This window comes from Nematolebias whitei, chromosome 16, assembly GCF_014905685.2.
Source record: "Nematolebias whitei isolate Nwh7 chromosome 16, NemWhi1, whole genome shotgun sequence".
Taxonomy (NCBI): Eukaryota; Metazoa; Chordata; class Actinopteri; order Cyprinodontiformes; family Rivulidae; genus Nematolebias; species Nematolebias whitei.
In genome coordinates, this window is record NC_056513.1 from 28061003 (window position 1) to 28084509 (window position 23507).

Genomic DNA, 23507 nt, shown 5'->3' on the forward strand with positions numbered 1-23507 from the left:
AAGCTGCGCAGCGCGCTGTTTAAACAATCAGTCTTAGAGGGGGGGTGGGGGACAGAGACAGTTGCGCGCTGTTTGTACCGACAGTTTTAGAGCAGGGTGTGTGAGGGAGAGACAAAGACATCTCAGCTGTGTGCTGTCTGAACAAACAGGTTTTTTTTTTTTGGCAGGGGGGGAGGAGAGACACACATCTGAACCGTGCGCTGTTTGTACCGACAGTTTGAGTGGCCGGGGTGCGTTCAGCGTGAGGGTTCAACATGAAGGAAGAGGACGCCTTTAGCTTTTTAGCTTGTGCACCGGCATTGCGAGCCACTAGTTTAGCTACATCAGTGCAGACAGGTGGTTGGGGGTGGGGTTCGCTAGACGGAGCGCTCGGTTCTGTTGACGGGGCAGGTGCCCTGCTTGTATAATGGTAGGGGAAACACTGAACAATGAGCAGAGACATCCTGGATGAAAACCTGCTTCTCAGAGCTCTTGACCTCAGACTGAGGCGACTGTTCATTTTTCAGCAGGGCGACCCAAAGCACATGGCCAAGATCTCAAACAGGGGCTTCAGGACCACTCTGTGAAGGAGGGGCCAAGCCAGAATCCAAACTTGAATCCGATAGAACATCTCTGGAGATATCAGAATAGTTGAGCACAGCAGTGCTCCCCCTACCGTCGTCTAAGGAAGGCACCTTGCATGTCAACAGAACTGAGCACCTTGCCTACTGAAATGTCCTTCACCCACAAATCCACCCCCCCTCCCTACAACTGCCAGTAGTAAAGTAGCACAAAACTATTGCGCAACACAACAGACATGTCTCTGTCAATCAACCATCTTATCTCCAGCAACTGGTTGGTCCACTTGAGTGTACTCTTTGGTGGAGAAAATTTACTTGGGACTCCTCAGACTGATGAAGCCCTCTGGATAGAGGGTGAAACGTCTCTACAAAAAAAGAAACTGTCCAGATGACCTGACTGAGCATTACTGGATGTCTCTGTCTACTTAATACAATTTGGAATGAGGCTGTAACATAACGTGTGGAAAAAGTGAAGCGCTTTGAATACTTTTCAGTTCTCATCCTGATCATTTCATTGCACAGTTGACCTTGTGTTAACCTGCATATGACAACATAACATCATAACATGCTATGTACAGCTAAGGTGCCAGACTGAGATGGTTCTGCCATGTGCAGAGAAGGGACAGTTGGTATAATGGTAAAATGTTAGCAATGCAGCTGCCAGGAAAAATACAGAAATATGGATGTAGTTAGAGGACATGGATGTAGGAGTGAGGACAGAGGATGCAGCTGACAGAGCTGGAGGAGGATGACTTGATGGAGCAAGTCATGACGGAAAGATAAAAGGAGAGTTTAGGTATAGACAATCCCAAAGTGTGTGTAAAGTTTATTTATTTAACTTTTACATCTCATGCTAAGCTTGATTTTCTTTGAGTGTACTTTGTGCAGTTTGTAAGGAATAAAATTAAGACTTAATGAAAATATTGAAATATGAAAGTTTACTGTGTAATGTCCGTGCATCTGTCAAAACTCATTACTTTGACATGTGAGATTCCTAAATAAGAGCTACATAGAAAATGTATTTCCTGCTTATTAAATAAAAAATTAACTAGTTGATAATTCTACAGTATCTCAGGCAGAAAACATAAAAAAGGTACCACATTAATTACTCAATCTACAAACACTTTCTAATTTTTGTGTACACTACAGCAGGCAGCTTTATGTGTAAGCACAGTGACCTGACTTTTTTTAGTTTAAACTACAACTTACTGGTTCCCTGAGTCCTGGTGACCAAGGTCTTGCCAATATTGCGGATGTTGAACATGGCTGGTGCCTTAACATCATACCAGTCCTTCTTTGAGAATGGGTCCACACTGTACAAGGAACAAGAGTGATAAATAAACAGCTCGTTTCAAATAACTCAAAAACATGTGCAGCCATTTAGCCTACAATGCTAAATCCAAGCTAACTCAATATTAAACACTTAACGCAGACAGGCAAGATTAGCACGCATGCTTAAAAATAGTACCAGTGCTTTATTGAATACATAGGAATGGATTACACACACGGGGCATTTACAACCATTTAATATAAGCATAAAATGTGGAGACTGAGCTCACACACGGGTGGAAAAGCTGTTGAGACAATCATGCTAAGGTTTAGCAGCTATTAGCTTACCTTAAGAATTAGCGTAGACAGCAAACCAAACACTCGGTACCATTTTGGCACACGTATAGTCATTTCTAAAAGCGGTGCCAATGTAGTAAAATACATATCGTTTTTTAAGTAAAATTACAATACAAAGCAAAGATAAAGGGCATGTCACCACTCCATCCAGCGCTACAGAGGCCGGCGACGGAAAGGCTAGCACCGAACCTTGTACAATCTGCTTAATATCGGCTTCATCCTTTACCTTTCTGAACTCCAAAGGACAGTAATGGAATGTCTAAAATTTATTTCACACAACAGCCTGTGGATTTTCCTACTTACATCTTCTTTTTGGCACCTTTTTTGCCGCCTTTGGTCAGCCTCTTATTCTTGCCGACTGCCATGTTGGCTACAGGGAGTAAAAGAGGAGGAAACAGGAAGTCTCGCGAGAGTTAAAGAGCCGAGCGAGACTCTCAGAAGTTCTAGAAATTTATTTGGCGCCCTCTGCTGGTAAAAAGCTAATTCAGTTACATCAGTTTGTCTAGAAAGTCTCACATATTTAACAAAATTTTAGTTTAATTTACTTCATAAATAAAATTATTCTTATCCATAAATAATTAATTGAGAACTGTTTAATAAAAGTCAGTCAAAACTGAGTGAAACTACCTTACAATTTTTGTTATTTTTATTACTGGGCCTGAGTGGTCAGTGCTGTACACCAGAGACTGCAGGTTCGAAATCAGGTTGAGTCAGGAAGGAGATTTTCATGTAAAACTATAAATATTTATATGGACAAAAACGTTAGATTAAAACATGGACATCGAATTAAACAGTATCGTACAATTGTGCCAAAGTTTTGGACGTAATGTTTTTAGGTGGCTGAGATCAATAGTTTAAGCTTTGTTCTTTTTAAAATATTTTCTTTGGCTGTTCCCTCTTCAGGGATTGCCACACGGTTTCCCAACAGAAACTCGGTGCCAGCAGTTCTTCCTCCTATCTCATCCATGGTGTTCCTATTGACTTTGTAGATTCTTACAAACACTTGGGAATTTTAGTTGATGCACGTCTCTCTGTTAAGCCGCATGTTGAAAACTTGATAAAGAAACAAATTGAAATTGTGTTTCTTTTTCAGAAATAGATCTCTGAATACCAGAAAACACCTTGTAACCACTACTTTCCTACCAACCATCAACTACGGTGACATTATTTACATGATGCCACTGCCAGCTCCTCGCAGATGTTGGATGATGTCTACCATGGCGTGCTAAGATTCATAACTGGCTGTAACTACCAAAACCATCACTGCACCCTGTATTCATTGGCCAGTTGGTCATCGTTAACTTCATGCAGACTCTCATACTGGTACATCTTCATCTATAAATCAGTCCTCGATCTGCTGCCTTCATACATCTCCTCCTACATGTCGTGTCGTCAGTGCAGTTACAGCGTGCGCTCACAGGGATTCATTACCTGCAGTGTTCCCTCAGTGCGGACTGAGCTCGGCAAAAAGGACTTTTCTTACTCTGCTCCTGTAACCTGGAACATCTTGCAACAGGATCTGAAGCTGTCAACTTTGACCTCTTTGAGAGAGTTTAGACATTTGATAAGATCACTAAAAATATCAAGGCAAATTTTTTTCTTGTTCTTAGTACTTTGTTATATATGGCATCTTGATTTGACTGTGTTTATAGCTTCTTTTATTTGATTTTAAAATGCTTTTGTTGAATTATTGTTGTCTGTACTTTATGTGAGCTGTCTAAAACAGATCTTTCTTGAAAATGAGTCCATGTGACTGAATGAATGAATTTACAGCATTCCCCATTTTCCTGGACAACCCTAAATACTTGAAGTGCTGCACCTTTGTGACCTCTGCTTCACTGGACTCCCTTTCATTTTAGGAAAATTACCATCACAAATCTACTCCAAGTTCATTTCACTCCAGAACACACAGTCTCAGGGCCAGTAGCTGGCTGCAGTTTAAGGTACCCTTTGTGCACATCAGAGTCAGGAAAGATGAGTTTGTTCTATTTTGGCCTGTGGTCTTGGAATAATCTGCACCTTAAATTGAGGTTGGAGCCAAACTGTCCAGATGACCTGACTAAAAATGATTGGATTGTATACCTGGATTATTGAGCATGGACTGTTTTGGTTTTGAACCAGTTTGACACGACTGTCGATGAGGAAGAGAGCCGGCTCCAGAGGAGGGGGCGTGCCAAAGACACCATCTTAGCACCAACATAACTGGTTTGTTCCACTTTGGAGTAAGCTGTTTGGGGGGAAGAATCAGTTTTGTGTTGTGCGTTTCCTTGACTGAAGAAGCCTTCTGGATGGAAGGTGAAACGTTTCGGCACAAAAAAAGAAAATGTCCAGATGATCTGACTGAAAATTGTTGGGTTGGAGCCTTTTATTCCTTTATCTAGTTTTAAACAAAAACAGTCAGAGATTTTAGATGTTTAACAGTTTTAAATTGTGATATTTTTTAACCTTGCATTGTATTTTATGTCTTATTACCAGATGTTTTGTTGTAAATACTTTAATACTACTGTTACTGTTATTAAGACTGTTGCTGTATTTGTAACGGTTTGTTTGCACATTGCCCAGGACATCCTTGTAAAAGTGATTAATAATCTCAATGGATTTCTTTCCTGGCAAAATAAAGGTTTAAAAAAAACAACAAAAAAAAAATTCACACACGTACCGATACGCTGTCTTGCTATGGCTGACATTCATTCCTCTTCTTTCAAGTGCATACCTCCATCTCTCCAAGTTCTTTTCCACCTGTCCCCTGTTATTCACCACAGATCACAATGTCATCTGCAAACATCATAGTCCATGGTAGAGACGTCATTTCTAACCCGGGCCTGAAGCCCGGCCCTACCCGAATTTGGGCCAGGTCGGACCATAATAATGTGCTGGATGGGCAGGCCGGGTCGTATTGAGCTTTTGATTGAGTCAGCGGATCAGCAGCGATCCAATTATATGGCAACATGGCTTGCCATACAATCACCAGCTGCACGCGGCCATTTCACCACGAGCTGACCGGCCTTGAAAGAGGTAAAATAAAGTCCAGTTAAGCTTCAGATGAACTATACTGCCAGGAAGTGATCCATCGCCCAAATGGATGTTCATTCAGCCGCTGCACTCAGAGGACACAAATGGCACACGACCCAAACAGGTGAGATCCCAAAGCAGACATGTCGGAGTAGGGTCCACATCCGAATAATGCAGAATGCAGCCAGAAACATGGATTTAATGCGCTTTGATGGCCATGAAAGGACAAACACCCCATCAGCTCCGAACTTTTTCCCATTTATTCAGCTGCGTGCGTCCGCTGACCATTAATAACTGTATACCATAAGCAGTCAAAGCTTAATTAAAAATGTCGGGGGGATTTTCGAGGTTTGGACCTGTAATTACTAAATCATCGGGTCGGGTGGGGTTTGGAAATGATGGCTACGGGCTGGGGGTGGGTCGGATTGGATTTTTTGGGCCTGAATGCAACTCTAGTCCACGGGGGTTCCTTATGCTTTTGAGAATCTCCATTCATATACTACTTTATGTGTCCCCCGCCTCTCGCACAGTGACTGCTGGATATGGGCACCAGTGACCCCCATGACCCAGAAAGGAAAAAGTGGATAAAAGATGATGGATGAGTGATTGTGTTATTTTTATTTGCTTAGTTAAGAAAATGAAAACAAACTGTGTTTTTATGGAAGGTTGCCAGTGCTCAATGATCCAAATTAAAACAGGTTGTTTGTTATGTGTAAAAACAACTCTGATTAATCCCTGGAGTTTAGGTACTTATTTATGTCTGAATGATTCAGAGGACACTGTTAGGTGCTTTTGCAAATGAAAAAACAAAACACAAAACAATCTTTTTAAAGTGGATAGAAGAATATTTTGAATATATGACAAAAATTATATATAAAAGTAAAAAATAAAAAAAAAACGCTGAAAAACCTTCAGGAAGTTTAAATTACTTAATAAAAGTCACATTAAGCTATTACAAGACAAGCTGGCAAATTATAAACAAACGAGACAAGATTTAGGGGAGTGGTGGCGCAGAGGCTAGAGAACCTGGGCCTGTGAACGGAAAGTCGCAGGGTCAACTCCCGGTACTGTCAACATCAAAAAATGTGGGTGGAAAATTGAAACACCCACACCTGCCTCCACCCTCATTTGCTCCACTCTGGGCCCCTGAGCAAGGCTCTTAACCGCCACCATCTGCTCCCAAAAACAGGTTTCTCTCCGTGACTCAATGAGACTACCTGTATAAATAAAGGGTAAATGGAAAAAAAAAGAACGAACAACGACTTAAGAATTTCTCAGGTGCTCTAAAACTCATCCAATTTACCACTTTCCATAAATATCGAGGCAAAAAAAAAATCAAAGTACAAAGGGCACGATATTATTTCATACAACTGTTTTTTTAATAACAATTATTTGATAAGGGCGACACAGTGGCTCAGTTGGTAGAGCTGTTGCCTCTCAGTGAGAAGGTTGCTGGATTGAATCCTGGCCCAGGACCTTTCTAGGTGGAGTTTGCATGTTCTCTCCGTGCATGCGTGGGTTTTCTCCGTGTACTCCGGTTTCCTCCCACAGACCAAAAGCATGCATGTTAGTCTGACTGGTAACTCTTGTATATAGTTGTGTGCCACTCACACAGTGACTGCTGGACATGGGCACCAGTGACCCGAAAAGGAAGAAGCGGGTAAAGAAAACGGAAGGATGGAATTCTCTAACAGGAATAACTTGTGTGAACAAGTCATGCAGGGGTGTAGACTGTCTCCACCCTCACTGGTATTGAAACAAGACAAAAAGTTTTGTTGGCAATATGCATTTAACCTGCATTTTAGAATAATCAAACAAATACTCACCTGTCCAGCTTCTTGAAGGGGATCCTGTTATTTTACGCAACAGGCTGTTAATTCAACAAATCACATGGAGGATATATAGTTTGTGGCCGAGTTGACATACAGTCAATTTAGTATATTAAATAAAAATACACAAATAAAATAATGGAAGTGACTCAATTATGCATTTTATGTCTTTATACTGTAAATCTAACTAAAAAAGTTAAAAACATGAATCCATTATTTAAATCCATGTTTTTAAAAATTGGCATCAGAGGCACAAATGTCATGAAATAACCAATAATGTGAATTTCTCATTTAAAGTTTGAAAGTTGTTTATTTAAGAAAGCCCACCATTGGGCACAGTGAGTAAGTCTGCTGATTCCAGGTTGATAATTAAAATAATAAATAATAAAGCTAGGCCTCCTGTGCCTCACGGGTGATGCTGCAGGCTTCCATGACTCCCAGAGTCCTCAGAGGGAACAGCTATACTGGTGTCAGTCTGTTCTATACTGGTGTCAGTCTGTTTTCTGTTAGAGTTTTTGTGCGGCCTCGTCATCCTTTTGCTTTGCATTTTGTAAATAAATTAGTTAATTTTTATTTTGTTCTGCTTTGCATTTGGGTTCTAACCTCCGCTAACATGATAACTGGGATGTCAGGGGGGGCCAGTGATGCCAGCTGCCTCTGTGGCAACAATCATAGTTGCTCATTCCTCCTGAGGTGCAAATCTAAACTCTCACACAGGAAGACAGATTTGGAGCGTTTGTCTTCGCTGCTCAGATGCAGCTTGGTTAGGGTTTTACTTGTGCAACTACAGACGCGCATGAAAGCGAGACTTCTCGTCATCGCAGCTCTAGAAGCACGTCACATGTCCTGGATTGTGGTGATGGAGAATATAAAGGCGAGCGAAGCACAGCTTTCATCTTGCATTAATGTTTCACCTCTAGCGTCTCAACATGCAGACATCTCTGCTGCCATAAAATCCAAGTTATAAAAATAATGCTCTCGTATTTTCTTTGCGGTGTATTTTTGTGCTCATGAAACTTGGTATATACACAATGGTAAATATTTCTGCTTGTTTTCTAAGGAGTGATTTTTTTATGTTCAGTTGTTGAATAATAGATTTGATCAGACTAAAACCACAGACCAGGTTAATTACAGACTTTAAATTGTCTGTATGAGTCACCATCACTTGATACTTTAATCCTGATGTAAGCAGTACTAGTCTGTGCAGAAATATTTCACCACAACTTGTCCACGTTGTGCACTTTATTATCGCTTGCAACCAAAAGATGAAGGCGGATGCTGTAGTTTTTGCCCATGTCTGTCACCACAACATTTCATAAAGCACCGAACAAACTGGAATTAAACAGGCAGTCATCTCTGGATGACTTGATTCAAGACGGCCACCACAACTACTGTATTTTCCAGTGTATAAGTCGCATCAGTCAAAAAACATATCATGATAAGAAGAAAAAAAACCATATATGTCGCACTTATTATGCATCACCGCTGACCCGTCATGTTTATTATGCATTTATTTAATGGCCAAAACAACTTTATTTCACCTGGGCGGTTCGTTCGTTTGTTCCTTTGCTCCTTCCATCCTTCCATCCATCCATCCATCCATCCAGGAGCTGCTAGCTCGAGAAGGGGTTCTCTGCAGGCCAAAAGTGGGTGTTTCTGGCTAATAGGCGTTTGTGGGGGGCAAACACTGATTGGCTAGCTGTATCTGCTGCTCTTTAGTTAAGTTACGCGAGTTCTTTTTTAAAACGGAAGGTTTCTAAGAACCAGCGTTAAATCTGCTGTCAAACACAAGAAGATTCTCTTTTGTTCTTGGGTTGTAGGCTGCACCTGACACAGGTTGCCTTGAGTGTGGTCTGGATACAATGAAATAGAAAACATCTGAAGCGAAAACAAAAAACAAAACATTTAGCTCTCCCCACGACCCAGTTACGTTGCTCTTATTTTGAAATGTAACCGGAAGTTCTGTGTTAAGAGAGGCGGAAAGAGAATTTATGGAGACGCCGCCAATGTTGAACCTGAGACGCCGCTAATGTCGAACCGGTTAACACCATACAAATAATATGCCTGTGGTTAACACAATCTGACAATAACGCCTTGTTTTTAGACATCATGTGTCTGTGGTTAACACAAACGGCTTTTTATCATTCAGCCTTTTTTTTCTATCGTCCAATCAGATGTGGTCGGCCAGACACGCCCATTTTTTTCGATCGTCCAATCAGATGTGGCCGGCCAGACACGCCCTTTTTTTCCATCGTCCAATCAGATGTGGCCAGCCAGACATGCCCATTTTTCTATAGTCCAATCAGATGTGGCCCCCCGGATACGCCTTCCAAATTTGTCTGCAGAGATACCTACTTGGCTAGCTCTCCAGTGTTCCTCCGCCTGCACCAGCTGAGTGAAGCGAGCGCACACTGGAGGACTGGCTGTTGCAGTTCTTCGAAATTTAACAAGATTAACGCTTAAAAACAATTATTTTGCTCAACATTATAGCAAATGTGTGTCTCAGTTTAACTTTTCCTTAATAAATGCACTTCAGTGGTCAAACAGCTACATTTCGCCTGGGTGATGCGGCGAAATGTAGCTGTTTTGACTTGGAGCAAACAGACATGTTTACTCCAGGTGTTGCACCCCACTCTGCCACCATAGTGGGGACGAAGGTGGCTCGCAGCTCTACAGTGTCCCCCCCTGCCCGCACCGCAGATCACGTGCCTCGCTGCCCCGTTCCTCCACGCTCTGGCAGCGGAGGAACTCTGTAGAGCTCGCAGCCAGAGCCGCGATGACTGGATGGATGGACGGGTGGCGCACCACCGCAGAGCCTTCTCGCGCCTCTAGTGGCTACAAATGGTAATGTTTACGCTGGTTCATGTCAGGATGAATGAACATTTCAAGTGTCAGTCAAAAATTACATTATGAGTATGGAAACAAGTATACAAGTCGCTTTGGTGTATAAGTCACAGGACTCGCAAATTTACGCAACAAACTGCGACTTATACTCCAGAAAATATGGTAAATATCTTAGTCAATGCAGAAATGGCTATAATTTAGTCAATTTTGCAGAGCTGGCTAAAACTGGATGTGATAGTAGCTGAGAGTCATTTATAAGACTTACTCTCACAATAGTGCATGAGACTGTACTTAACATAATTTTTAAGGTGTGACCAAAATAGGTGCAGCTATGTTATTAGTCAACATGAGATGATTCACGTCTAGTGTGACAGGCGAGAGGCAATTCTAGGACTTTAATCATTAGTCATTTTTTTTTATTTAAATTTGAACAAGTTATTTTATAGATTTGCTTAGCTTTTTCAAATTTAATCTGTGCATCTTTGGTTGAGTTTACAATTAGGCAGTGGCGATTTTAGCCTCTTTTTAGGGGTGCTCAAGCACCCCTAAATTTTAACTCTGCACCTATGATTTTTTTGTTTTTGATTTTTTGTGCAGTTCTGGGTTTGGGTTCTGTTCATTGCATTTATGATTCAATGCAACAAAATAAACAAATTTAAAAGATAACAGATCATTTTAATACTCGATTTATTTACATAATGACATTAGTTGCTGGATGTCCGGCCCCTGAGCTGCTGGCTTTCAGTAACTGTGGCCCCCTGAGCAGTTTAGTTGAATATCCTGCTTTAGAGGGTGGAATACACTTTATTCCATTTCCAAAACCTAAACTGAGTCTGGACAATTTAAAAATATGGATAAAGCCCTGCGGCTGACCTCATGAGCAGCTGAATACAACAAAGATAAACAGGAAGTACCACATGTTCACCTGTACAAATAAGTGCAGGTAAATCCTCCATTTCCTGTCATAATTATATTACATGCTTACATGCTGTCAACAGAACTGAGCACCCCGCCTACTAAACTGACCGCCACCCCCTCCCACTGACATAGCGCTAAGCTAGCAGCGCACAATACAGGCGCTCTAGCTAAAAAGCTAAAAGGCACCTCTTCCCTCATGCTGAATGCCCCCCTCCCCGCCCTCGCTCAAAAACCGTAGGTACAATCTGTGCTCAGGCATGTCTCTGTCCCCCCCGTCAACAAAAATCATGGATGAGATGAACACCCCACCATGGCAAGTTAACTAGGGGAAACAATGTTTTGTGCCAAGATGCTACGTCTGTAGCATCTTAGCTAGCGCATCTGTTTCGCACGCCACTAGCTTAGCGCTACTTCTTGTTGTGCCGAGCTCTCTAAAATAGTTAAAATACTAAACTGTTAAAATACACCAGAATGTAGGAAATGGCATTTAATTTATTCAAAAATTTTCTGAGGGATTAACCCCAGCATCCCCACCCCCATGTGCCCCCCCCCCCCACATTATTAATGCTTCCGACGCCAATGGCCACCACGTTGTTCAAGCCAAAAGCCACTGTCAGCACTGGGGGCTAAGCACCCCTAAAGGTCAGATTCTAGAATCGCCCCTGCATTTAGGACTCAACAGTTCAAGCTAACTCCATGCATCCAATTTTATCCGCTTCTTCTAGTCAAGACAGGAATAAGCAGTGGTGGAGAAAGTCCTCAAACTCTGTACTTAAGTAAAAGTACAAATAAACTGACCAAAATGTACTCTAGTAAAAATAGAAGTACCACATTAACATTTTTTACTTAAGTAAAAGTAATTAAGTATTTGCTTTAAAAAATACTTAAAGTATTAAAAGTAAAAGTACTTGCTGAATGTATTACCTAATGCAATGGTCTACACTATCATTAAGTGTACCTACCGTATGTATATTTTCTGTAATACATTAATAGTGTTGTGTCATTTTAATGAACAATGCTGCTGATAATACATGTTTTTATTGTGACACAGTTCAAACTTGGACTTGTGATTCTGTGCGTCAGAATTTCAGGGATGACATGCAGAGGTAAATGCCATTAAAGTAAGAAAAAGGAATGATTACAGGTTCTTCTAAAAAAAATTAGCATATTGTGATAAAGGTAATTATTTTCCATAATGTCATGATAAAAATTAAACTTTCATATATTTCAGATTCATTGCACACCAACTGAAATATTTCAGGTCTTTAATTGTTTTAATACTGATGATTATGGCATACAGCTCATGAAAACCCAAAATGCCTGTCCCAAAAAATTAGCATATTTCATCCCACCAATGAAAGACAAGTGATTTTAATACAAAAAACACCAACCTTCAAATAATCATGTTCAGTTATGCACTCAATACTTGGTCGGGAATCCTTTTGCATGAATGTCTGCTTCAATGCAGCGTGGCATGGAGGCAATCAGCCTGTGGCACTGCTGAGGTGTTATGGAGGCCCAGGATGCTTCAATAGCGGCCTTAAGCTCATCCAGAGTGTTGGGTCTTGCCTCTCTCAACTTTCTCTTCACAATATCCCACAGGTTCTCTATGGGGTTCAGGTCAGGAGAGTTGGCAGGCCAATTGAGCACAGTAATACCATGGTCAGTAAACCATTTACCAGTGGTTTTGGCACTGTGAGCAGGTGCCAGGTCGTGCTGAAAAATGAAATCTTCATCTCCATAAAGCTTTTCAGCAGATGGAAGCATGAAGTGCTCCAAAATCTCCTGATAGATAGCTGCATTGACCCTGCCCTTGATAAAACACAGTGGACCAACACCAGCAGCTGACATGACACCCCAGTGACTGTGGAAACTTGACACTGGACCTCAAGCAATGTGAATTCTGTCTCCTCTCTTCCTCCAGACTCTGAGACCTTGATTTCCAAAGGAAATGCAACATTTACTGTAATCAGAGAACATAACTTTGGACCAGTCAGCAGCAGTCCCAGGCGAGATGCTTCTGACGCAGTCTCTTGTTCAAGAGTGGCTTGACCTGGGGAATGCGGCACCTGTAGCCCATTTCCTGCACACGCCTGTGCACGGTGGCTCTGGATGTTTCTACTCCAGACTCAGTCCACTGCTTCCGCAGGTCCCTCAAGGTCTGGAATCGGCCCTTCTCCACAATCCTCCTCAGGGTCCGGTCACCTCTTCTCGTTGTGCAGCGTTTTCTGCCACACTTTTCCCTTCCCACAGACTTCCCACTGAGGTGCCTTGATACAGCACTCTGGGAACAGCCTATTCGTTCAGCAATTTCTTTCTGTGTCTTACCCTCTTGCTTCAGGGTGTCAATGATGGCCTTCTGGACAGCAGTCAGGTTGGCAGTCTTACCCATGATTGCAGTTTTTAGTAATGAACAAGGCTGGGAGTTTTTAAAATCTTTTGCAGGTGTTTAGTTACGTCGTTGATTCAGATGGTTAGGTTAATAGCTTGTTTAGAGAACCTTTTCATGATATGCTAATTTTTTGGGACAGGCATTTTGGGTTTTCATGAGCTGTATGCCATAATCATCAGTATTAAAACAATTAAAGACCTGAAATATTTCAGTTGGTGTGCAATGAATCTGAAATATATGAAAGTTTCATTTTTATCATTACATTATGAAAAATAATGACCTTTATCACAATGTGCTAATTTTTTGAGAAGGACCTGTATACCTTTGAAAGTTTTTATTTAACACAAAACAAAACCAATGTGTCATTTTAACTGCAGTTTGTCATCAACTCTAGTTAAAATACGATCTAGTCAACCTTGTAATGGATCAATTTTAACTTCCTGACATTTTCAAAACTTGGACCAGAGTGTCGAGTCATTCGGAGACATCTCTTTGTCTTCTGTCCTAACATCATGAACTGACACATTTTAATATTGCTGCAAGAATTTCCTGTTCAAGTTCAGAAGAAGTGGGTTTTCAAAGTTTTTGAGTCCAGTCTGGCGCTTTTGGGAGAGAGAATCTGTCCTGTTGTACTGAACAGTCTTTCAGTAATCTTTTAGCTCTTCTTCAAGGCAGATCTACGTTACCTGACCATTTTGCAGTGACTCAATGGACCAACTCCCCTCTCGCCATTACTTTCAAATTAACAAACAAATCAAAAAGCTACAGCATGAATGTAACTTGTAACTCAACGCATTATAGAAATGTAGTGTAGTAGAAAGTACAGATACTTCATGTAAAATGTAGTCCAGTAAAAGTCTAAAGTACCCATGTTTAACTCTACTTAAGTAAAGTACAGATACATGAAAAATGTACTTAAGTACAGTAATGAAGTACTTGTACTCAGTTACATCCCACCACTGGGAATAAGTATTTTGATTTTTCTTTGTTTACCTGTGTCTTGTTCTTATTTTCAAGGTCACCGTGGTAGTTGACAGAGATGTACTGTTTCCGCCTTCATCGCTTGTTAAACTTGGGGTAACGTAAAACTGAAAACTGTTCTCATGGTTACTGGAAAGGTAACCTGAAGGAAACAGCAAGCATTTTGCTCCTGAGGCAAAACACTGCCGCAGTGAATGAATTTATAAAGGAGGGGAGATCATTAATTGTGATCAAAAAAATTCCAGCGCGTCATCCCGCACGTGCACCTGAGCGGCTCACCTGCCACCGAGCGGAGCAGACGCTGCTCCCCACCGCGCATGCGCGGTTCGTTGAAGAGCTCCACTGTCATGGCGGTGGCGAACTAAAAGCTACCGGAGCAGACCAGGAAGCGAATGCAGCGCAGCTGGCTCAACCGTGCCATTTAACCGCGTCTCCGAGTGTGTCGGGGAGCACAGAGGGCACCTCCGTCCTTTTTCGGCTTCCACCGGAGTTGCTGGCGGACATATCCCTTCCTGTTGGAGAGTTTTCGGGGGGTTCTGCCGAGCGCACTACCTGTCAAGTCTATGGAGTCCGTGGCACACAGGAGCAACTTCCACCGCTGAGCGGAGTTAAAGTGACTACCCGGTGAATAAAACCAGAGGAGAGGAGGGGGAAACTGCTTCACCTGCTCCTTGTTTGCTGCGACGAGCCTCTCCTCGGGCTTTTAACGACATTTATCCGTCTGGTTTCAAGTTACGGAGCAAGAGTTCACGGTGACATTTCCAGCCAACCGCCAAATTCTTCCTCTGCTCCTTTCGACCCCGTCGCTTACAGCCTTGGATGGGGAGGAGGACGCCCTGTAGACTGCCCACATCTCAACCCAAGAGGAGATAGAGCCCTCTTCGCTCCCCCCCTCCCTGCCCTCCTCACCATATTGGGAGGTGAACAGGTGCCTTACCTGTGCGCGCGACCTGTCCCGCTCTTCCTTAGCAAATGGCTAACGCGGATCCGGCTGAGAGGAAGGACGGCCAGGCTGCGGGGCTCAACCCCGGGGTGCCCGTCAGGGGCATCCGGATGAAGTTCGCCGTGCTGGCCGGCCTGGTGGAAGTTGGAGAAGTTTCCAACCGAGACATCGTGGAGACGGTGTTCAACCTGGTAAGCTGATTATCTGTGCAGCTCAGGACACAGGCCGTGTCCCGGCGTTGTGACTTCTAAACATCCAGGAAACCTTCACACACACAGAGTAAAAACAAAGATTTAGTTTGCTTGTTTAACAGCTAGTTCGTGTTTTTGTGCTTTGATGACCTCACCTGTTACTGTTTGAGTTCAGCTTCTTTATTTGGCTGAATGATGCTGGTTCAGCTTTGTTTACCTGTTTTTTTTAATGCTGTACATTTTGCTTTATAATCTAATTCACATACTCTGTTTTTTCGTCTTGCATGATGCGTATCAAAACCTGCAGCTCATTGGGTGCCATGATTTTTGGCTTCTGAAACTTTTATACAAATATTTCATCCATTATTATTATTATTATTATTTTTTTACCTGCTTCTTCGTTTTCGGGTCATGGAGGTCACTGGTGCCCATAACCAGCAGTCACTGTGGGAGAGGCGGGGGACACCCTGGACAGGCTCTCCAGTTCATCACAGGGACACACAGAGACGAACAATCCTCTCACATCTAGGGACAATTTAGAGCATATGTGTCAAACTCGAGGCCCGCTTTGACATTTTATCTGAACCCCCAAGATGTTGTTGTAAATGTAAAATTCTTTTATCACTTTAATTTTTTCAGTAATCTTTGATTATGATGTCAAAAGTGCAACAGAGAACGTCCAATGAGACCAATCAAACTCTTGTTGACAAACGTGCAACCAAGAAAAGATGTTGGGTCTCTGACTTGAGTTGATGTAGATTCTGAAACCGGCCCTTAGTTTGAAAAAGGTTTTTAGTTTTGGCCCCCTTTTGTAAGCGAGTTTGACACCCCTGATTTAGAGTTACCAATCAGACTAACATGCATGTTTTTGGTCTGTGGGAGGAAACTGGAGTACCTGGAGAAAACCCACGCATGCACAGAGAGAACATGCAAACTCCACCCAGAAAGGCCCCCAGTCAGGATTTGATCCAGGGCGACCTGCTCACTGAGAGACGGCAGTTCTTAAAACTAGGGATGCACGATATTATCGGCATGGTATCGGCCGATATTGATGATAAAGTAAAATATCGGACATCGGCCATTCTGTCAAAATAACTCGCCGATATAAAAGGCTTCTGTTTTTGTATGACGGCCCGGTGACAAGGATGCCTGCAGCGCCAGCACAACGTTATGACGTCACGCGCTCCGTTGAGTTTAGATTTGTGCAAATTTTCAAGTTTGTACTGTTCAAGTGTTGTCATTGTGTTAGTGAGAGTAAATGTCATGAATAAATCTGACATTAAACATAATTCAAGTTGAAGTGTTGCATCATTTTCAGTCCCCTTTTTGGCATCGGCATTTGGTAGCAGGTCAAACTGACAAAGACCATGCAGAATAATGTAGTATTTTAATTCTACAGCAGTAGTCTCTGTAAGTAGTTGTAGGAAAAAAATATTGGTATCGGTTATTGGCTAAATAAGTTTTAACATATGTGATATCAGCCAAAAATCCAATATCGTGCATCCCTACTAAAACCTGCGCCACCGTGCTGCTCCAGTTGCAAATATTTTCCTCATAGAAATATACAGTGAGCTGTGTACAATACTTTAAAATATTCTCTTTGTAATCTGATGCTTTACCCATATTATTATGCCTGTTTGTGCTTTCAGCTTGCCTAAGATTTTAGCTATCTTTTGATACTTGTTGCTAATATGTTGCTGCATCTAGCTAGTATTTTTCCATTTCTGACATTTAGTGTTTGCGTCCTTAAGCTTTTAGCTCATGTTCTGCTCGTCAGTTTTCTCTTCTTTGGTTAATTTCAGCAGTCATTCATTACTCAAGTTTCACACTGCATATCTGAAAAAAATACTGTTTTCTAGTTTCTCATGCTTTTGTGTTGTAGGAGTCACGTTCACACTACTTGTTATAATCCATAGAAAACTATTGTTTTCCAGTTTTTAATCGACTCTGACAGCAGAGAAGCTGCTGCAGCGTTATTTGTGACGTATCCAGGTCAGGTGTCTCATTTGTTACCTATACTGGTAACGCCAACACATTAGTGCTAATGAGTTATGAAAAGCCATTAAATCACACGAATGTGAATGAATGAAACTTGAAGGAAACGTAGCATTAAAGGACAGCATGCTCGACCAGAGTTTCCACTGAGGTGGGAGGAGACGAGGTGAAGGTGAAACCAGCTGAACTGCTTTGTCACTGTGTGGTAAACACTAGTCCTTCCAGAGGGAGGCTCGCGTCTGTAGTCATTAGTGAGCTGTAACCCCCACTGAGTAGGCAAATGAATTACAGACACCTTTTCTTCTGGTTATGACCTGATGTTAAAGTTTAGTGTCGTTTCATCGCCCAAACCCATAAAATACATTATTTATTTGGTATCAGTCTTTTTTCTCGTTATCTGCATTACACTATGTTTAGGTATTAATATAAAGATGATCAGAAATTTGACGTGTTTTAAATCCAGCAAGTATTTGTTTTAAAGTCAATAATTTGATTATCAAAGCAATTGCTGATTTATTATCATTTACAAATATATATTAGTGTTCTGATTTCGCAGTGAAACGGATTAAATATCACCAAGACAAAGGTAAATGGTCTACATTTGATTTTTAATTTTTTTTTATATATTTTTTTAGCAATGATGAAGTTGTCTCATGCTTATTCTCGTGTTTTTAATTTGCAAAGCAATTTTGTCCTTCATCGCTTGCTGTCCTTAATTTGAAACGCGTGGACTTGAAATTGGAGTTCAGACTTGTGAAGGAGACATTTCACTGAAGTAGTTTTGGGTTGCACGGTATATTAACAAAAGAGAATTGAGATGTCTTCTGCTTTCTTTTAGGTGTAATAGTAATTGTTGCAAACCTAGAATTTGTAGATATTCTACAGGCATCCAGAGCAGTTTCATATATTTAATTGCATCTTCTGGTATATTTGACTTCTTAATTTTTAGCTTTGTTGCAGTTATTTCAGGTCGCAAGGTGACGCTGCGCATTTTATTATGATTACCTCAACACTTTGTCTCCACTTGCTCTGCTCAACACCTCCTTTAGTTGATAACCTCATCCAGAGTTCTCACTTTAGTGACATTATTATTTATTTCTGTGTCCTATGCCCTGTATGTGTGGATAAACAGAACACTGTTTCTGGAGGAGGGTTGTCTCTGTGTCACAAGTCATCACAGCGGTGGTTGTGATGACTTGTGACATGTGGGCTGAGGTTATAAACACCAGGATTCACATGAGGTAATCCACTGGCTGTGTTTTTTGCCTGGAGTCAGGACTTTGATGAAGAGCAATAGGAGAGAGTCTCACACCACTATTTGACTTGTGCACTTTTCTGTTCCAGATGGTGCATCTGGTCCAAAGAGGCAAAATACAAGGTTCTAATGGAAATGGTCATAAAGTAAAAGTGCTGGTATATTGAATAAACTAGAGATGTACTTTCTCATTATTACTGTAGTGTGTTTTAATTTTTTTATTTTTGAGTTTTTGACAGTCAGATTTGTCAGTAAACTTGTGTGGGGGAGTATTGTAAACACAACAGTTTTGATGCCATTTAGACATTTTTCATGGCTCACTGGATTGTACTGGTACTCATTTTTGGCCAGGGTTGCCAGATAGGAACTAACAAAATATTGTGCTGTCTTTTTTTTTTTTTAATTGTTTACAATTTAGACCAAAACTATGTGCTGAGTGAGAGTGCCCTTCCTTGCTCTGATGGGTGCTAGTGCGTATGTGGGGTGGGAGCAGATGACGTGTTGTGATTAGCTGACAGGCGCATGGGAAAAGAGAGGAGCAAGCACATGCGCTGGCTGCTTGGATCAGACTTTCTAATGAATAAAACCATAAACAATAGTTGTGTGAATAAATGTCAAAACTATCATATATTTGGGCTTTTAAATCTACAATAGAGCGTTCAGAACCTTTATCAGATAAATGCAATGATTATCGTATATCTGGAAACACTGGTCTTGGTTATAGCCCGACTGATATTTAAATTTTGGCCATTACCAATACTGATATTGGGAGGGGAAGGTGAATGCTGAGAACTGATAGAATTAGGGATGCACCAATCCACTTTTTTTTTACATCTGATCCCGATACCTAAATCTGGATATGGAGCTCGAATGTCCAACATAAAACTAACTTTACCGTGGTTTAATGTGGTGCTATTTTTTTATTAAGTTCGTTGTGCGACGGAGCTTTCTCCTCGGTACAGCGGCTCTGCAGACATTGCATGTTGCTGTCTTGCTTCGTGGTGTTTCTAGTGTAAAATACTTCCACACAGCGAACATGTTTTGATGAAAAGTGGGTTAGCTATTAGCCACAGTGCTGCTCAGTCCTCACGTTTTAGCTGGCTGCAAACTATGAAATGGATTTCCTGAATGTGAGGTGGGTCTTATTATTCTGGGTTTCATGAAACGCGCCTCCATTCAGGAAATCCATTCCACAGTTTGAAGCCAACTTGCAGAGCATCAGGCAGGGAATCGCATGAGATGTTTCAACAAACAGACATGCATCATGGATCGGAAATATCTGAAGGTTGGATCGGAAAAATCCGATGCGCAAATTATGCTTTTATCGGAGCTCGATACTGGATCGGATCGGCCCCATCCCTAGATATAGTGGTTGAAAGTTTTTGATCTTTGTCCATCCCCAAGAATCTAAAAAAACAGTGAGTGGAATGGGCTTGTTTATTTAGCCCGACTGTTGGCAACCATGAAGCTAAGCAAATCAGATCCACGCTATACGTAGTCCCACAGTACATTTCCAAGTGATGTACTGGTCATAAAAACAGTCTTCCTAACGTGCGTTCACATTTTCTTTCTTCTACTATTCACCATAAAGTTATCAAGCGTGTTACATAAATGTGAATTAAACTAAGAAACACCCCTCCTTGTTAATTGTTGAAACAGTCAGTCATATGGTGAAGGTCTAGTTACCGGTAGTATTGACCACAGCAGAGTTTTGTTTTTCTCCGTAGAGAAGTAAAGATTTCAAATAATGCATTTCGTTGAGGGCGACAAAGATAACGTTACTAACCCTGGATGTCCTCACAAACTGCAAGTTTAACGGGACTTGTTGCTGTAACTACTGACATCGGGGCTAATATCGTGAAGGCGGTGCACCTGAATACTAATGTTGGCTTGCTACCTTGAGAGGCACGTAGCTAACAACAACTTGTGGGTTTGAGGATTGAAGATAATTAATTTAAATTTTTTTATTTTATTTTACAGATTACTTAAAATAAACTTGCCATGCTCTGTTCAGCAAAATACGCTACAAAGTATTGCTCCCTGCTTCAGCTATGATGAACATCAAAAGTGAAACTTAAGGCAATGACTTGAAAGTAGTCGTCATGCGCCCTCTGCTGGATACATTGTACAATTACGGCTGGGTCACAACATTTTAGGGGTGAAAATGAGAATGTTTATATCTGTGTATAATGGGACAATTATCACAGATAACGATAGGTCCCCAAATGCCTATATCGACTTATATTATTGGTAGGGACAATATTTTATCGGTTATGCTCTAGTCTTGGTTAACCATTTGTTTTTTTAAATATGATATGGTTCGATGGAAGAGGAAAATAAAGGCCTGGCTAAGGTCTTGATGGCAAAATTCTCTAACAAATGCCTTTGTTTTGGGGAAAACAAACGTGCACAGAGCGCTCAACTTTCACTGCAGTGTTTCACCCACCATTATACAAGCAGGGTGCACCGCCCTGTCAGCAGAACAGAACCAAGCACCCTGCATACAGAACCTAACTTGCTCCCCCCCATCCCCTGTGTTCACAACTTCTGGCACTGATGTAGTGCTAAGCTAGCGACGCACAATACAGATGCGCTAGCAAAAAAGCAAGAGGTCCACTCCGTTTGCCTTCGTTTACCGCTCCATGCTCAAACTGTCAGTACAAATAGCGTGCAACACAGACGTGTCTCCACACCCCCTCGACAAAAATCACAGAAGACATGAGCGCCCTGCTACGGCAAGTAATTTAGGGCAGTAGTCCCCAACTACTGGGCCGCGGACCAATTTATATCAGGCTGCACAGAGAAAACCAAAACAAACGAAAAACTTTTATTTTGAGAAATCACCGTATTATCTCCACCACATCTGTCAATGACTCACTCTTGACGCAGGTCAACATACACAAGTGGTAAGTTTCAGTTTCTGTTAGACGCATGCACAGATTGGTTCTACATTGCTCGTTCGGGTGGAGTAATTTAGCTGCTGGTCTGGAGCAGACGGGATAGGAGGAGGTGTGCGGTCGTGTCTGCGCATTTGAAGGATCACTGCATATTTTTCAACCCACCTGACAAAGAGTGACTGTAAAACTATTAACTAAAATAAAACTATAATTTTAAACAAAGCTTCCTAATATCAAATCAGAGCTGGTTTTGTCTTGAACTTTTTTGAATTCACATCAGAGCTGTTCCTTCGCATTTCTGCTTCTGCTCTTAAAAAAAAATCTCCGCCCCTAAAAGTTCAAAGTCATGGGCAAATTTATTAAAAAACACAAACATAATTAAAGTTTTGCACTATACATAAGTTCCTGCACTTTTGTGAACAATCTGATGTGTGAATCACTGCGGAGCAGGGAGGAGGATGACGAGGCACAGCTGACCCCGGTGTGGGATCTACTAATTAAATGAGAAGTGATCCTGCACTTAATACACTTATAAATCACAAAGTGATTAAAAGTAAATTTGAAATACAGGTGCTGGTCATAAAATTAGAATGTTGTGGAAAAAGTTGATTTTATTTCAGTAATTCCATTCAAAAAGTGAAACTTGTATTTGTTACACACAGACTGATATATTTCAAATGTTTGTTTCTTTTAATGTTGACGTTTATAACTGACAATTAAGCAACTGACAAATCAGCAAATTCAATTTGTCTTGAAGTGAACGCCCCTTACCTGCAGAGCTGCAGCGGTTTTGCACATGAACGCTTTCAATAATGAGTTTACATCTTTTGATTCATGTTAATCTACTGTAATAAACCTTTTATAAAATACACCAGAATGCAGGAAATGGCATCAAAAATTCTCTGGGGTAGGACCCTCAGACTCCTCCCCCCTGGTCCGTGAAAATATAGTCTGACATTAAACCGGTCCGTGGCACAAAAAAGGTTGGGGACCACTGATGTAGGGGAAACATTGTGTTAATCATCCATCCATTATCTTTTACCCTCTTCTTCCATTTTGGGTCACGGGGGTCGTCTGTGCCCATGTCCAGCAATCATTGTGCGAGAGGCGGGGGACACCCTGGACATGTCGCAAGTCCCATCACAGGGCCACATGACAAACGAGACAAACAACCATTCACTCTCTCTCTCACACTTGGGGACAATTTAGAGTTACCAATCAGTCTAACATGCATGTTTTTGGTCTGTGGGAGGAAACCGGAGTACCCGGAGAAAACCCAGGCATGCATGGAGAGAACATGCAAACTCCACCCAGAAAGACCCCCGGACTGGGATTGGAACCAGGGGGGTAACCTGCTCGCTGAGAGGCAAGTAGCTCTACCAGTTGCGTCACCGTGCTGCCCCACTAGATCATCACTTTTTTGTAATTGTGTTAAAGTTTTTCCAGATCTTTGTCCACACACAAACGTGTTTTCTTTTATGTTTGTAATATGGTTCTCCCCCGCCTCTTTCCCCCAGGACTTGTCAGAAGCACAGCCGCACCAAACTTCATCTTCAGTACAGGCTGACTAATTACAAACACTTGTCTTTATTTTATCAGTTATCATTGTCAATAAAACCTGTAGTAACTACAATCTTCTGCAAAACCTTAAAGGCTACACAATGCATAGAACTTTAAATTAAATAAGAAAAGAACAGTACCTGAAACAAAATTTTACATGCAATATGATGACCATAACGTTAAAGTGTTGCGTCATTACCATCCATTTTTACCTTTATCTAAATTAGCTCTCTAAAATATTTCACACCACACTGGTTAAGATAAAATATATACATGTCATGCTTCTACCACACCAAGGAACTTTTAAATAATGACTAACTTTCAAGAAGCTGTAGAAACCACTCAGGAGCGTTTTCAGTCTTCATATTAAAAGTTAAACAAGTTTAATATTCAAAAATATTTTGACCCCATGCCAACATTTGAGCATAGGTGTCAATTTTTTATTTTTTGTGAAGGGGACGTGTACCCCTCACGTAAAAAAAAAAATAATAATAATAATTTGGA

The 23507-nt window shown here is 41.4% G+C and overlaps 2 protein-coding genes across 2 annotated transcripts in view; one reads left to right on the top strand and one right to left on the bottom strand.

The window, feature by feature from the left end:
• The window catches only part of rps3a (ribosomal protein S3A), a 6198-nt gene extending 3627 nt beyond the window's left edge, over window positions 1-2571 (bottom strand). Inside the window, exons 1-2 of the mRNA XM_037690515.1 lie at window positions 2490-2571; window positions 1770-1873 (exon numbers count right to left, since the gene is read on the bottom strand). Of these exons, the coding sequence (XP_037546443.1) occupies window positions 1770-1873; window positions 2490-2551 (166 nt within the window). The 5' untranslated portion in view covers window positions 2552-2571. The remainder of the gene's footprint in view (window positions 1-1769; window positions 1874-2489) is intronic.
• A 12563-nt stretch (window positions 2572-15134) lies between these two features.
• lrba (LPS responsive beige-like anchor protein) overlaps window positions 15135-23507 on the top strand; it is a 312704-nt gene continuing 304331 nt past the window's right edge. Inside the window, exon 1 of the mRNA XM_037689844.1 lies at window positions 15135-15296. Within this exon, the coding sequence (XP_037545772.1) occupies window positions 15135-15296 (162 nt within the window). The remainder of the gene's footprint in view (window positions 15297-23507) is intronic.